Here is a 14,710-nt window from a genome sequence, read left to right on the forward strand (position 1 = left end):
GCTGCCCTTTTGAATAAGTATTAACTATCAATGGTGGGCTTATGCTCACATTCCAAGGAGCTTGTCTCTAGACTTGCAAACCACAAAACCCCCTATATTACTAAGAGTTTTGTATATCCATATTGCATCCCTGAAAATAGATTGTTTGATTAATAAACTTGCTATACATAATCAATCATAAAATGTAAAAATAATATATCCCATTAATGCATAACAAGGTTACCTAAAATATACCCTAAGGGTTAGCAAAACTAGTAGAGTATTAGAACTTCTAAAGTGAAGACTTAGGTTTGAGCCTTTATCTTGCTTGTGAAAATTGACTTATCTGGTATAGTAGTTGTGAGTCTAGCCACTATGTCTTAAGTTTACCCATCTAACAAATATAGATGAGGTCCTTAATTAACAAACAAAAAAAGGTTACCTGAAATGTTACTACATATCCCATTAAAACATAATTTTGCATTAGGATGTCCTAGTTGTATGGTTGATATTACTCCAAAACATCCTCATACTTTTTCTTCATCGCTTGACTCATGGACTCGAAAGTCATCATCTAAATCATTATCTCCATGGAAACCTATTGAATGCATCCCAATTATAAACTCGTAGCAGGATGCGTTTCAATTTCACTTTTCAGTTTTCTGCTCCCAGAAATCAATAATATATCAAATATGGAGTGACTAATTTAACTGCATTGTCATCACTGTTGTCCTATGACTTAGACATAAAAGCTTGGCCTAGAGTAGTATAAGACACATGTTTTGGGGCTCGGAAAGTATGTAATACTTGTAAGTATGTCCAAGGTTATTTTGTCTTTTGACTTATATTATGATTAGTTATGTTTAATTAATATTATCTATGTGATTTTGTGGTTACATGACAATGTGGGAAGGCCACATGCTTGTGTATGTGATGGTAAGGGCAAAATAGTCTTTTTCTCTGTAATGCATGAAAATTGACTAAGTAAAGAAGACATACACATCCGTATATGGTTAACACATTTAAATATTGGATAAAGATTCGTTTTGCAATGATTTCAAAAATTGTCAACAGGTAGCGACATATATGCTTGTGTATTGTGATTTTTAGTGAAAATAAAAAACATCACAATTGCATTTGGCTAAGCGAAATTCTTCATTTTTTCAACAAATTCAGATAATTGAGAAAAATTTTAAGTGTCTTTAGAGCCTAGAAGCATGAAGGATTATTGGAAGAAACCATCCAAAAGCCGTTTGATGATTAGCTATCGATGGAGAAAATGTAAGTACGGTGACCTTTAATGGATTCTATACTATGGTTCTACAATTTCATTACTTGTGTTCAATCTTAAGCCTGGTATGAACATTGAATTATGGGAAGATGTATATGCGTTGTGTTTGAAAATATAGCAAAGTTGACTTTATATATATATGTTGATAGTTATGAAATCTATATGATAAAATAAACCATGATTTGTTGTGTTTGTATGTGTGTGGTTGTTGATAGTCAGATAAACTGGAAATATTTCAATGATTAAATACATACGTGGGTTTGATAGTCTTTAAGAGGCTATTATGTTGTTTTGAATTAAAGATAAGTTGTGATAGTGTTTACACAATGAATTGGTTACTAATTGATTTAACTTGTAGATTCTAGAGAAAATTTTAGTATAGGTCATGTAAACTTCATGTTTAGACTTGATATATCACTATTTAAGACAATTTGGATGCTTGGAATTCAAAGTAGGTAGTTAGAAAATATGAAGTTAAACAAATTTATAATTTGAAAATTTTACGCTACATGCCCGTGTATGTTTGTATACACAACCATGTATATTTGGGTGTATTTGTTCCTGTGTTAAGTTGAAGCCATATAAGTGTTACTTTAGGAATAGATACACGTTTGTGTGGTATGGGATATATGACCGTATATGCCACCCTGAATTACACACTTGTGTTAGATAAATGCATGCTCGTATAGGTTAATTATTACGCCCCCATGTACAATTGAGTAAAATCAAAATGAAAATGGTAATGTTAGAGTAGAGTTTTTGTGTTCATATGAGATTATGAAAAAAGACTATTTTACCCTTATGGGATTAATTATGAAGAGATAAATAATAAGGCCTAACAAACTTAATAGTAGATGAATTTTGGATAAATGTATCAGACTATATAAAAGATAACACAAAGGATAATTTAGGTGTGTCAGACTATATGAATGATGACATGGACCCCAACTAAAAAGGTTTCAAGTCAAAATAGAAAATGATGTATTATATTATTTTAGGCCATCGAGCTATGTGTAGTGTAATCATGAAAGTATCAAGGCTAGTCTATGTGATTTTGATATCTTTGGATGATTATGCACCAATGCTAGGTGTTTTAGCAATTGGGATGCTCATGCACTTATTAACATAAGGCGTTTTAACATATGAGATGCTTGTGTGTTTTTATGAGAGCCTCAGTATCTTATTTCTCTTGTGATATGATATCCATAGCAGGTCTGACTAACATATGTACTAAATACACTTTATGATTAACATCTAGGATGTATCATGCTTTCACTAGGCTTCCAAGATGCCAACATACATCATTTGATACTAGTCATCTAGGATGACACTACTATTAGAGATTAGGCATTGGGCATCAGAATAAATTAGATAAAAATCTAGGATGTTGGAGAAATATTCGTGATACCACAAGGAGATTAAATAAAAAACACATGACATTATAATTAATTGTGATGTATATGCATATTTATTTGGTGTTGTGAGGTTACCTACTTATTGAGTGTGTTTCATTCACATGTTCCTTTTATGGTTTTGTAGAAAGGATTGTAGAGAAGCAGGGCAGCGATAGGAGGGCCAGTGAGTCAACTTTAAACAACACATAAAAGCAAAGACATTTTGGTCTTTTTAACTATTGGATAATGTTTTATGTATTTTGGATTTATTTATGTTTCTTTATGCATTATGACTATCATTATTTGGTTTTCAGATTTTTGCACTTTGTTTTATAAATTAATAAATGCACTTTAGGGATTATGGGATATTAATTTAGTATATTGCATGTTTTGGCTACAAATTTTATGTAAGGGTTTTATGTTAACATGTCTCTTCGGGTGTATATTCCAAGTAGGGGTATATATCTGAAGAAGAGTGTTACATTTTTGGCATTAGATTACAGTTTTAGGAACCCAAAAGTGTTTGAATATGATAATATATTTAAATAGCCCCTTATGTGATGCTAACTGCTCTAGCATGCAGACCACTGTAAGTATTATTTAACCTATAATTAAATTATAACATATATATATGAGCTTATATGTGTGGTTTAAGGATGAGGAGAAAAAGCAAAGGCAAAGGAAAAATGTTTCCATTGCCAACAAGATAGACATTAGAAGAGGAGCTATCCTTAATACTTAGAAAGTCTTAAAAAGAACAAAATATGTATAGTCTAGTGTCAAATTATTGAATTCAAATTGAGTTTGGATTCAGATAATCATTCTTGAATACTAGATTCAGCAGCTGCATTTCATGTATTTAGTTCTATGCAAACACTTCAAAATATGAGATCACTTTGAAGATGGCAAATGAGGCAAGAATTGTAGTTGAGGCCATGGGGACTTGCCATATATAACTACTGTTGAGGCACATTTTGAGATTGTATAGAGTTATGTATTTTGAAAAAGGCACTAGAAACATCATTTCTATTTATGTTCTATGTAAAATTGGTCATAATGTATAGTTTAATGGAAATGAATGTTTCATATTTTTAGAAAATGTTTTAGTGGGAAAAGCTATAAATACAAATGGTTTGTATGTCTTGGAATTAAAAGAATTTGAAGTGAAACAAATCCTAAGATTCTATGGCATCATAGATTAGGTCACATAAGAGAAAGAAAATTGATTCTATAACATCTCACTCCAGATATATACCCCTATCTGGAACCTTAAAAATTTCATGTTCTAGCTTGCTCCGAAGTCTTATTACTGTGCAGGCCTAAGGTCTAGTCCGTTGCATAGGCCCGATGGGCCAAGCCAAAGCCAGCCCAACCCATGGACACTTCTAATCCTCCTTATCGTTAAATTATTATCATCCATCATTGGACATAGTCATCCTCTTGTTTATTTTAGGTATGCTCTATTTCGTGATTTGGCAAACTCCACTGAGTTCATTCCCATGAGGGAGCTAGGAATGTCGTCCCCTAATTCCAAACATGGTTTGCCAAATTCCCAAAGAATAAAACTATGTTTATAAACAAATTATATAACTTTTTGTATATAAACTAAAGTGATAGTTTATGATTAGTTGATGCGATTATTTTTCTTTTATTTCACATCAAAATAATCAAATCAGATACTACTATATCATATTGTATATAAAAGATTATATAATTTATTTGTACACATAGTATTACTTATTCCTAAATGGGTATTCATAAATCATTTCAATTCATTTAAGCTTTGCAAGCCAAAGAACGACGAAGATTAAATTAAAAGGATGGGATTAAATTATGTAGATTGCGCAATTTATATACTTTTCAGTCTAATCACAGAAAGAGATCAACGAATAATGCTTAAAAATTTACAATAAATATAATCAGTATAAAATTATGATACAGCATTTGGCTTTATTAAGTTTCACGGCCAGGAGGACCTTCTAAGCGAATGTAGTCATACAAAATTCCTTGGAAGGGGCTTCTGCTTCTTGACTGAGTTAGATAGATTGTATTGTTTCCTCTGTAGAGTTTGTCGCTTGGGACATTAATACTATAAAACCTGTACAATCCATGAATACCATGTCTGGCAATGGCATTATCCTTTCCCACTGACCCTGTGGTAAAATGAGGTTTTTGGACATTTGCATCATTGAATCGAACCTATAAAACGATTGTAAAAGTTCATTAGAAGAAGAATGAATCATCTTGAGACGAATTGATTTTGCAACAGACAAAGATTTGTTATACCTGAAGTTCAGAATCAGTGGCTGATGCCAAGGCCACTTGAAGTGTGTAATTTCCTTGATTATCAACATATGGGAGCTCAAACATAATCTGCCATGTGGTTGCTTCATATGTCCTATTTCCTATATCCCTGCAATGCATTACAAGAAGTTCTGAACCAGGCCCTGGAAAATCAACAAGTATTCCAGACATAAAAGGTAATAGATGAAATATGTACCTGGTAACATGAGCGAAGAACCAATCTTGAGTATAATCACTAACACCGAGAGTGTATTTAAGGTCTTCATTACGATATATATCTGCATATTGTTCCCATAATCCGTATTGCCTAAACCTGAGGATCATATGAACTTTTTCAGAATCAAGCCAATTTGGTGCAAGACTTAATCTTTGACTGATAAGTTTCAGCATGGTATAAGGGAGTTACTTGTCAGTGACTTGGTTTGTGTACAGTCGGTTCATGAGTGTTGGATAAGGGTCTGGCACATAAAATTCAGCAGCAGAGCGATCGGGAACGCCAATTTCCCACAATGTTGGACCAATTCTAGGAGGCCAATATACAATGGCTCCCAACTTGAACTCAGATCCTGTGTCAAAATGTCAAAGAAACAATAGTCACATGAAAGCAGATAAAAGAACTACTGTTATACTGATTGGCCAGCTTTTTAATTTAATTCTGACTATATGGGCCTAATTAGTTTTCGGCTTGCTGATAAATTCAGACCGGCCTAAATAAGTTCATTGGTCTATTAGGCCCACAGAATAAAATCTCTTCTTCTTTCTTTCAATTAGTCAAAGTCATATTATTATAAAAATTATAATTTACCTGCTTGGATGGTAATATTAATACTATGCTTATAATCTCCAACAAAGCCAGGGACCCATGCATACAAATTATAATCCCCTTCTCGAACGTTTTTTATGAAGAAATTTCCTTCCTCGTCAGTTTGTGTCCAGAACTGATAACCCTGGTGAAATAATAATTTTATTATACAAAGTAATTAGTTCCTTATTACACTTCGAAGCACAAAAAATATAGAGTTAAACAAAAAAATAAAGGCATCAAATTAACCTTGGTTTCTGTTTGCCATGATCCCACTTCTCCAGGTGCTGCCAACCCCACATAAGCATATTTTGCCCCTATTATACTCGAATTGATATATCTAAACAATAAAATCAAAGAAGTAAAATATCTGTATAATTTTAAGAAAAATAAAAGAAACCCTTATTGCTATATATATTTTTATTTAAATAGTACCGGTCAAAGACTTGTAATTGACCAGAAATGTTCCCTCTTTGATATGATTTAAGAAAATCTTGAGACTGAGGGAAATCATATGGCCAGCTTTCAACTTCTTTCCGCATCTAATAACAAGAATCAAACATTGAATTGGTAAAATGTTATTGGTAAAACTATAATAATTAACAAGAATGATTACTTTAGACTCCTAATACATGTACCTGAGCCTTAGCATCTTCCCAAAGATCTCCATATATATCTGCACTCGTTGAAACTTGGTTTAGATAGACAAAAACAGGACCCATTACTTTTTTCCAGGGCTCTCCGTTTCGATACATTGTATCTATTACCTTCCCACCATAATGTGTACTTGTAAACATCTGCCAATCAACATTACCAAAATTGCATTAGTTTTCCACATATCAACAAGGAGAAAAGATTAGATGTGGTGAGCCTTACAGATAGAACCGTAGGGCCGACATGGGAGGTGAGATCTTGCTTGATGGGACCGGATGATCGGAACTCGGAACTGGGTGTGATCATCCAGAAACCCACCGGTGGATCAGATGATATCCACCCGTGTACTTTATTATCTTTGCTTTCCACTGAGTATTGGTACTTGTCATCGACCTGACCCACAAGCAAAAAAGTATTCACGGGACTTGGAATATTGAATCGAAAACATACGTCAGACAAAAGAGCATCCATATTCCAGCACTAAAGCAGCAGTTTCTATTAATTTATCGCAGAAGTCTGGTGGGAATCTTATGAAAACTTTTTGTGCCGAATTTTTTGTCATATGGTTTCAAAAAGTTATGCATAACTAAAACAAAATCCTTATCCACCACTAACCCTTAATTTAATAATTGCCATTAATTGAAGCTTCAAGAAACCATTAAAGTTATACCTCTCCTCTCAATTCTGGATTGATTGGTTTGGTCAAGAGAACAGCCTCAGGGTAGGCAAGTTGCTGACCCGTTTCACGGTCTTCCGGCATCGGCATTATTCTTTGCCTCTCGTCCGATATCGCCATATAATGGAACCTGAGGGATATTACTTTTTGTTATAAAATAAAATAGTCTCTTTGATAATCGAATTCCTGAAAAGTAACAAAACTTGTTTCATTACTTGTCTTTTTGGAGCTTGAAAACGGCTCTAATTTGATCCATGTCGACATCGGGCCACCCTGGTTCGCGTTCCAGAATGGCATATGCATATAATCCTGAAACACCGCGCCGCATTATATACCTGTGGAGCTCAATTAAACCTCGCGTAAATCAACTTGAATTCTTTGTTTATTTTATTTTCATTTTTAAGAATAGTAATTCTTGCACTTCACCTTTTGTCTACATTCAAGGGAACGTTTGATCTATGAAGGGAACTATTCCATTTTTTTGAGAAGGAAACCTCTACTTGGTCTTCATCTGCCACAATCACCCTAAAATTTGTTCCTTCTAATCTGCAGGTAATACGAAAGATTTCAATATAATCAACAATTCATTTAATAATCTAAATTTGTAAATAAAAAATCAAGAGAGAGAAATTATACTTGTCATAGGTTCCATTATCTCCTGGCTTATACCAAACCACATCCCAGTACCTGTAATTTGTTCAATTTTGTCAATCACTGAGACTTTAGTATCATTTAAGGAGAAGGTAAGCTAATTAATTAATTGAGTACATACCCTCGATTATCCAGTTCATTTTCTGACTCTAATACGTTATCAATTCCATTATATTTTATTCCTATGACTTCACCATCGGGGCTCGACAAAGTGACTTGGACTAGCCCATTGCTCATTATCACCTGAAACAAAAGATTTAGTTCGCTAACATGCTTTTGTGAATATTAAAACTTAACTACTTTTAATGTATTTGAAGCTGTCAAGAGTAATAGAAATATTTTCACTTAAGGATTCAGGGAAATTAAAAGTTTTTACCTTTTGAATTCTTCCACTACAAACTTTTAACAAAACACAACTTGGTTTTAAAAAACCTAATGGTAGAAGAGTATAGAAATCATTTTAGTTTTATAAAATTTTTAATCTGACTCCTAACATTTTAAGAATCACATTTTGGCTCTTTTACATATTTAAAAACCTACAATTCAGATTCTATATGTTAGGGTTTCAACTAATTCCTAGGATTGGTAATTTGCATCTGCCAACCATCGCAACCCTGAGCAATAGTTGTCCTATGACACATGTGAACATGTCATAGAACAACAATTTTAAATCCACCATGATAGGTGACTCAATGGCAAGGCCTATTTAGTCTTAAGCACGAGCAATTGTACAATTAAACAACAACCTAATTGGTCTTTTCGTTGGTGAGATCAGAAAATCATTGAAATCGCATCTCTCCAAGTGTGTTTATATATGAAGCACATCCAAAGAGGTGTTATCTCATTCAATAACACTTTTTCAAGTGTCATTCTGATAATTAGATTAAACTAAATTGTCGACTATATAATCAAAGATAATATACAAATTTGAGAAAATGAAATAAATAGAGGTAATATGGTTATTTATCTTTTTGACACTATATATGCACTCTCTTCGATTAATGAGATTGAATTATAGGTGGGACTTATATTATAGGAAATCAAATGAGCAAAACTTGTGATTTTCCCAAACCTCGGAAGGAACATAGTAATTTCCTGAATAAAAAATTAATTGAAGATTGGGGAAGAATGGAATTACTTGTCTATGATTTTGGGTATTCAATTTGACGTCAAGAGTCGCCGTCAATTCTCTGTCATTGATATTCCTCAGAATTTTTCTGTAATCAAACAAGGAACGTTCCGCAAAAATACGTCACCCAACGACCAGACCATAGAAAAAGGAAATAATAATTATAATTGGAGAGCAAAAAATAAATGAAGAATTATTAAGCACTGTAGTTAATACGGTAAATGGAAAAACAAATTGATTGGTCAAATTTTCAAGGCAAAGTGCATGTTTTCCAAATTACAACTTAATCAACGCTTGGAATTTAGCATCTACAAGAAGATAAACCATCAAATAGAATTCAATGGTTTCACGCCATTGTTGTCTTAGGTGAAAGTTAAGACCCGTGGGTTCTGGCTGATGGATCAATTATCAAGCTTTTTGGTTCACACTTGACAAAAGAACGGGACAATAAAATCCGTCTTTACGTGAGGCACATAAACAGAGTAAAAGGCGAAATAATATACGTATAAAATAGGGAAGAGTCTACGAAAAAAAGTCGTACCTATTCAACCCAATCGGTATACAAATTTTATTAAAATTAAACAACTTAACTTATTGTATCAAAAAAAAAAAAAATTAACTTCTATACTTTCAAAGGCTGCCAAATATTTACGGCTATTTCCTTTCTTTCCCTTTCAAACATAAAACCAGAAGAAAATATGAAACCAAACAGCGAGAGGGGGACGCGGAAGAACCTGAATGGGTTGTTCAAGTTCTCAGAGCAAACTCTGGTGAAGAAATGCAACTGAATAATCATTGCTAACAACGCAAAAACCCAACTCCATTTAACATTATTCCACCGTGCCATCTCTGTTCTCTTGATTGGCAAAATCTGCACTAAAAAATATACACAAAATAGAAAGCCTCTTCAGCATTGAAGAACTCGACAAGTAAATAGATTAAAGATGAAAATTAATACAGAACTCATAAAAAATACAGTAAACATTCTAAGGAAATAGCATCAATAATACCTTGATTAATCTTGTTTTCTTTTTAAGGAAACAGAGAGAGGAAAGGAGCTTGCTCGCAGGTGAAATTGTTGTATTTCTCTCTCTTAATCTTCCGTAAATTAATGCGAGTTGGGTCCTTGAATGGAATGGCTTGAAAAACGTAAGACCATGCAATGGCAAATGAAAAGGCCTTAATTTATAGAAATAACTCTGCTTAAATTCTAATAGTTGTTTTGACTAATTTATTATTGTCTCCATTGCCGAATGTCAAAGATAGTGCTTTTCGTGCAGAGACTTCTGAGTCGTATTTTGGGTTAAGTGATCGGGTATTTTTTGTCAAGGGAAAAGTATCACGTGACAACGAAGAAATAATTAGAGAAGTATTCTGTGAAAGATTTTACAGTTTACCAAATATATAAGTAAAAAAATAAAAAGGGTTCAGTTCTATGAATGGTACAACCATAAATGTCAAGTAGTAACAGAAGTTTAATTCATTGGTAAGTATCCTTCTGTCCCAATCCATAATTAGCTCGATAATAAGTAGTTAACTCAGATTAGCTTTTCTGCATTACTCTCTAATAAACAATAAACACATTGTGAATTGAAGTTGACAATACTAACTGATTCTAAAGTTGTAGACAGCCAACAGAGTTCAGTTTTTGTTATACAAAATTTTGGCCTTAATTTAGTGAAACATTAAAATTTTCATACAGGAGTTTTGGGTTCGAATTTCTTTATACTTGTAAAATCTTATAAAAATTAGTTACCCAAAAAAAAAAAAAAATACATATATACATGTAAAAATATTTCAATTATTTGATGATTCATCCCATCATCAAACAGTTGTTAACTTTAATTAACTTAATCCCTTATATTGCATCATCTTATATCCATCCAAGAAAATCATATACAATATACTTGTTTATTAAACTATGATAATATTTAGATAAATTGAAGATAAAAGAAATGTGTACGTTCATCGACCTAATTTTTTTTCCATTGAACCAAAGGATGACACCGAAAGCTATGTTAGGTTTAATTACGTACTAGATTAGATTAAGTATAGCAGGGTTGGGAAATTTTCTTACTTAGGGTTGGGATGCCCAGCCTGGTTGGTATAGTACAGAGACCTAGGTCGTTTTTCTTCCAGGCTTGAAGCCTTGCACATGTTAATTAAAGATTACATCAACAATCACGGTATTTTAATGTAACGATCATAGAGTTGTGATAGAAGTCTTGTTTAATAATACTGTTATTTTCTTTTCTTTTTTAGATTAAAAAGAATAAAAACTAAAGTAAGCATGTTAGTGAAATAAAACTATATTTCGATTGAAGGACATCATGGATCATGTATGACTCTATGAATGAGGTAAGTATGGAAGTTAGGTTAAGAATTTTTGTGACATTGGGTGTGCTTGTTAATTTGTACTAAACTTTAATTATACAAATTAACAGTTGCATCCATATTACAATACATAAGTTTTTGAAACAAAAATTATTACATATCCCATTTTTATCTTCAAGTACTGAAGTTCATTATATTGTAAAATACAAATATTAATCTTGTTTATTGTTTGCTTAGCAATAAAATTTTTATTATTTAAATATTTACTAAAAATTATTTTCTTTGGTTATTTTGTTAAAGTACTTATTAATTAGGGAAAATGACATTTCCCACCCAAGTTTTGTTGAAATCATGGCAGATAAAAACTCAAACACTCACCCAAAGTTTACTCTGTTAGGATACATCCACATATTTTTTTGTTAGGGTTAAGAGGTAAATTTGTCATTTTATCAGTAATATTAAAGTAATTAAAATTTTATCTCATTTTTTCTCTTTAATTTGGAAAACTAACATTTTTCTCCTGAATTAAGTCTTAAAAAATTTACTTTTTTTTCCCTGAAATCTAACCACTTTCTTCAACGATGGTCGATCAGCAGTGGAGGAGTCTTTGTTTAGAGGTCATCCTCTGGACGATGATCGTCATCCAAATATGATGACCGTCGTCCAGATCTAGACTATATTTTGTTATCTAAATCTCTGAAAGATGCTCCATCATCCAAAGAATGGACAACGCTCTATCGTCTAGTGAAGGACAACGAGCGCCATCTAGATCTAGATAACGTTCGTCGTTTAACCTCCAATCACATAGGTCGTCGATGATCGGAGGGAGAGTGAAGAAAAAAATTAGGGATTAGGGGGCGGAAGTCATTTTTCAAAGTCTAGATATGAGAGCTAAATGTTAATTTTTAAAATTTGAGGGAGAAAATAAGACAAAATTATATATTTTTAAATATTATTATTAAATAATAATTTTACCTTTATATTTGATAAAAAATTTAATAGTAGTTTAGAAACAAATGAATGTTTGGGTTTTTTCATCCACCATGAGTATATTTTTGGGATTTAGCTAAAACTTGGGTGAAAAATAGTTTTTTGCCCTATTAATTAATCAATTAATTAAATGCATTCTTATTTTTTATTCACCGTTACAATTATTGTTTCTAATGTTGACGTGTAATGTAGCATGAGCCTTGGACTGAAGCACAGATTTATTTTCTCGTCATTACTTTGCCTGTAACGCACCCTTATTGTACTATCTAAAACATAATTTGTGTGGCCAAACATGAGAAAAATGTTAAACAGTACTATCGCCCTATTTAATTTAGTGTAGTCCCGGCTAACAATCCTGCACTATTTACTCTTATGCACCAATTTCATTTCGGCTGGTCATCGAAAAACTATAGCATACTATTCAAACAATCAGGAAAGTACAATATGGACGGATTTAAATAGAGAGAGAAATATTGAATGGTACACTTTTTTAAGTTATCGTATAATCACAACTTAAGCCAAGAAAAAGAAACAAACAAACAAAATAAAAGGGAAAACGTGCATAATTTGTAACGTAAAGTTTGGTGAGAATAGACCAGTATCTCCAAAATTGTGTGTCAAAATAGCAAAAATTACGACGTTAATCCAAGTTTGAACTTGTCCAATAATCAGACTTCCATGAACTTTACTAACTTTGAACGATCTTGTTCTATGAGCCGACCTCACCATTGAAAAGAAAGGTAAAGACCCATTCTGTATTCAGACTGGCCGTGAATATTTTTCATTTCTTCTTCAAAACCAAATTCAAAACATGGGTTCCACAATAACACACAAATTATTCATCCACAGCGCCGCCCGTGACAAATTTATAATTACCTGCACCACTATTTCCTGCTTCTTCTTTCTTTAACCTAACGTATAAGGCTATATATAATTCGATTAAATGGATATTTGGGTAGTGGACCACTATCAGCTTCGTGAGGTAATTGGACTGCATGTGGGAACAACAAATGTTTTCTTTCTCTAGAAATTTGAATAGTTTAATTCAATGGGCTACAGTTTTTGTCAGCCTGAGCAGATTCTTCAAAGTTCATTTGTTTGAACAGACTTTCTGGGTTGGGGTGGCTTAATTCGTTTATATTATTTGGGATTGTTGATTGACCTGGAAACTGCTCCCAGCTGTGTCAAAGTTCGTTAGTTAAATGGTGAACTAAGATTGGAAATGGCACGCGTATGTGTCAACTTTTGGTTAGTTAAAATGGTTAAGTTTCGTGTAATTGTCAGTCAACATTTGTTAGGTTAAGATGGTTGAACTAAAGAGCCTTATTGCGGCCATCAAAATTGATTAATAATGCAGCAGGCGTCATGTTTACCGCACTGTTCTCTTGCCACCGAATTCTCTCTATTAGTGTTCTTATTCTCTACAAATAATAATTTTAAAGACTTTGAAGAGCAAATTACATCGGGGATTTAGGTTAATCATTATCTATTGAAAACCGTCTTCAATGGGGATGACAATTTTTCTAAAGCATTCCCCACATTAATTGAGGTGAAAGGACTCTATTTCAAAAATTAGCCATGGAAATAGAAGAATTCAAGATTATATAAACATTACATTAATTATTTATGTCCAAGTATTATATTTTATATTTTAGATTCTAACATTATACCTATTGTAATATATGAAGAAGTAACGTGGTCTTTATATATGCTAGGCTCCCTATAATATTAATTAGCACAACAAAAATTTATTTGAAATTGAATTCGGATTATCTTCATCTCCGAATTAAATTTTGTGTTTGACTTAAAATGATTATACAATAAGATGTTAGAGTTAGGTTTCATTTACTTTTGAGGTGCTAGCTATAACTAAACTTAAAAAAAAGAAAAAAGCTAGTAGGTGATTAAGTAAATGTTCAACATCAGTAATTATCCATTAAGAAGGACCAGCATTTTTTAATTTGGGGGTTCAATAATTTCACGGAGAATGAAATGTGAGAAGCCTCGTCTGTGGGATCCAAACAAAACAACCTTTACCCACCGGGAACCATACGACACCACCTCCATTAAAGACGACCTCACATCACGAAATAGTGAACATGAAGACAAAACTTCGACTATCACACTAGATATGACGACACGTGTAATATCTGGCCACTGCTGTAGATGACAATATGACATTCTTTTGTCTCATTATCTAACAATGCCATTTGACCTTTCTCTAGAACAAGAACCGGTAAAACAAATTTGTTTAATAAATTTATGTTTTCCCTTATTAATTTATGTTTTCAACTTTATAAACTTATTTTTCAGCTAAATTAAATTATGGAACAAATTGACAACGCTTTTGACTCAGTTGTCGTTATATAATATCTTGAAAGTTCATCTCAATAAAATTAAAATTAATTAATATATTAAATTTCTTTTAAAAGTAAAACTTGTTTTATGATTTGAATATTCAAATATTGTAGCATGTTTGGTAAGGAAAAAGATAATACTAAAAAGA

At 32.5% G+C, this 14,710-nt stretch overlaps 1 protein-coding gene across 2 annotated transcripts; it reads right to left on the bottom strand.

The window, feature by feature from the left end:
* Positions 1-4,471: 4,471 nt before the first annotated feature.
* LOC123212990 (probable rhamnogalacturonate lyase B) lies at positions 4,472-10,104 on the bottom strand. Of its 2 annotated transcripts, none has more exons than XM_044632289.1 (17): positions 9,891-10,104; positions 9,615-9,751; positions 8,890-8,968; positions 7,873-7,994; positions 7,737-7,787; positions 7,527-7,646; positions 7,316-7,435; positions 7,095-7,230; positions 6,647-6,817; positions 6,409-6,567; positions 6,206-6,312; positions 6,020-6,110; positions 5,774-5,915; positions 5,375-5,534; positions 5,165-5,281; positions 4,951-5,077; positions 4,472-4,863 (listed from the first exon to the last, which is right to left on the bottom strand). In XM_044632289.1, exons 2-17 carry the CDS (start codon positions 9,725-9,727, stop codon positions 4,618-4,620), a joined length of 2,061 nt encoding a protein of 686 aa, XP_044488224.1. In that variant the 5' UTR covers positions 9,728-9,751; positions 9,891-10,104; the 3' UTR covers positions 4,472-4,617. The 2 variants fall into 2 exon arrangements, with proteins under 2 accessions (XP_044488224.1, XP_044488233.1); XM_044632298.1 differs by having other exon boundaries at positions 9,615-9,756.
* Positions 10,105-14,710: the final 4,606 nt, after the last annotated feature.

Source organism: Mangifera indica, chromosome 1, assembly GCF_011075055.1.
Source record: "Mangifera indica cultivar Alphonso chromosome 1, CATAS_Mindica_2.1, whole genome shotgun sequence".
Taxonomy (NCBI): Eukaryota; Viridiplantae; Streptophyta; class Magnoliopsida; order Sapindales; family Anacardiaceae; genus Mangifera; species Mangifera indica.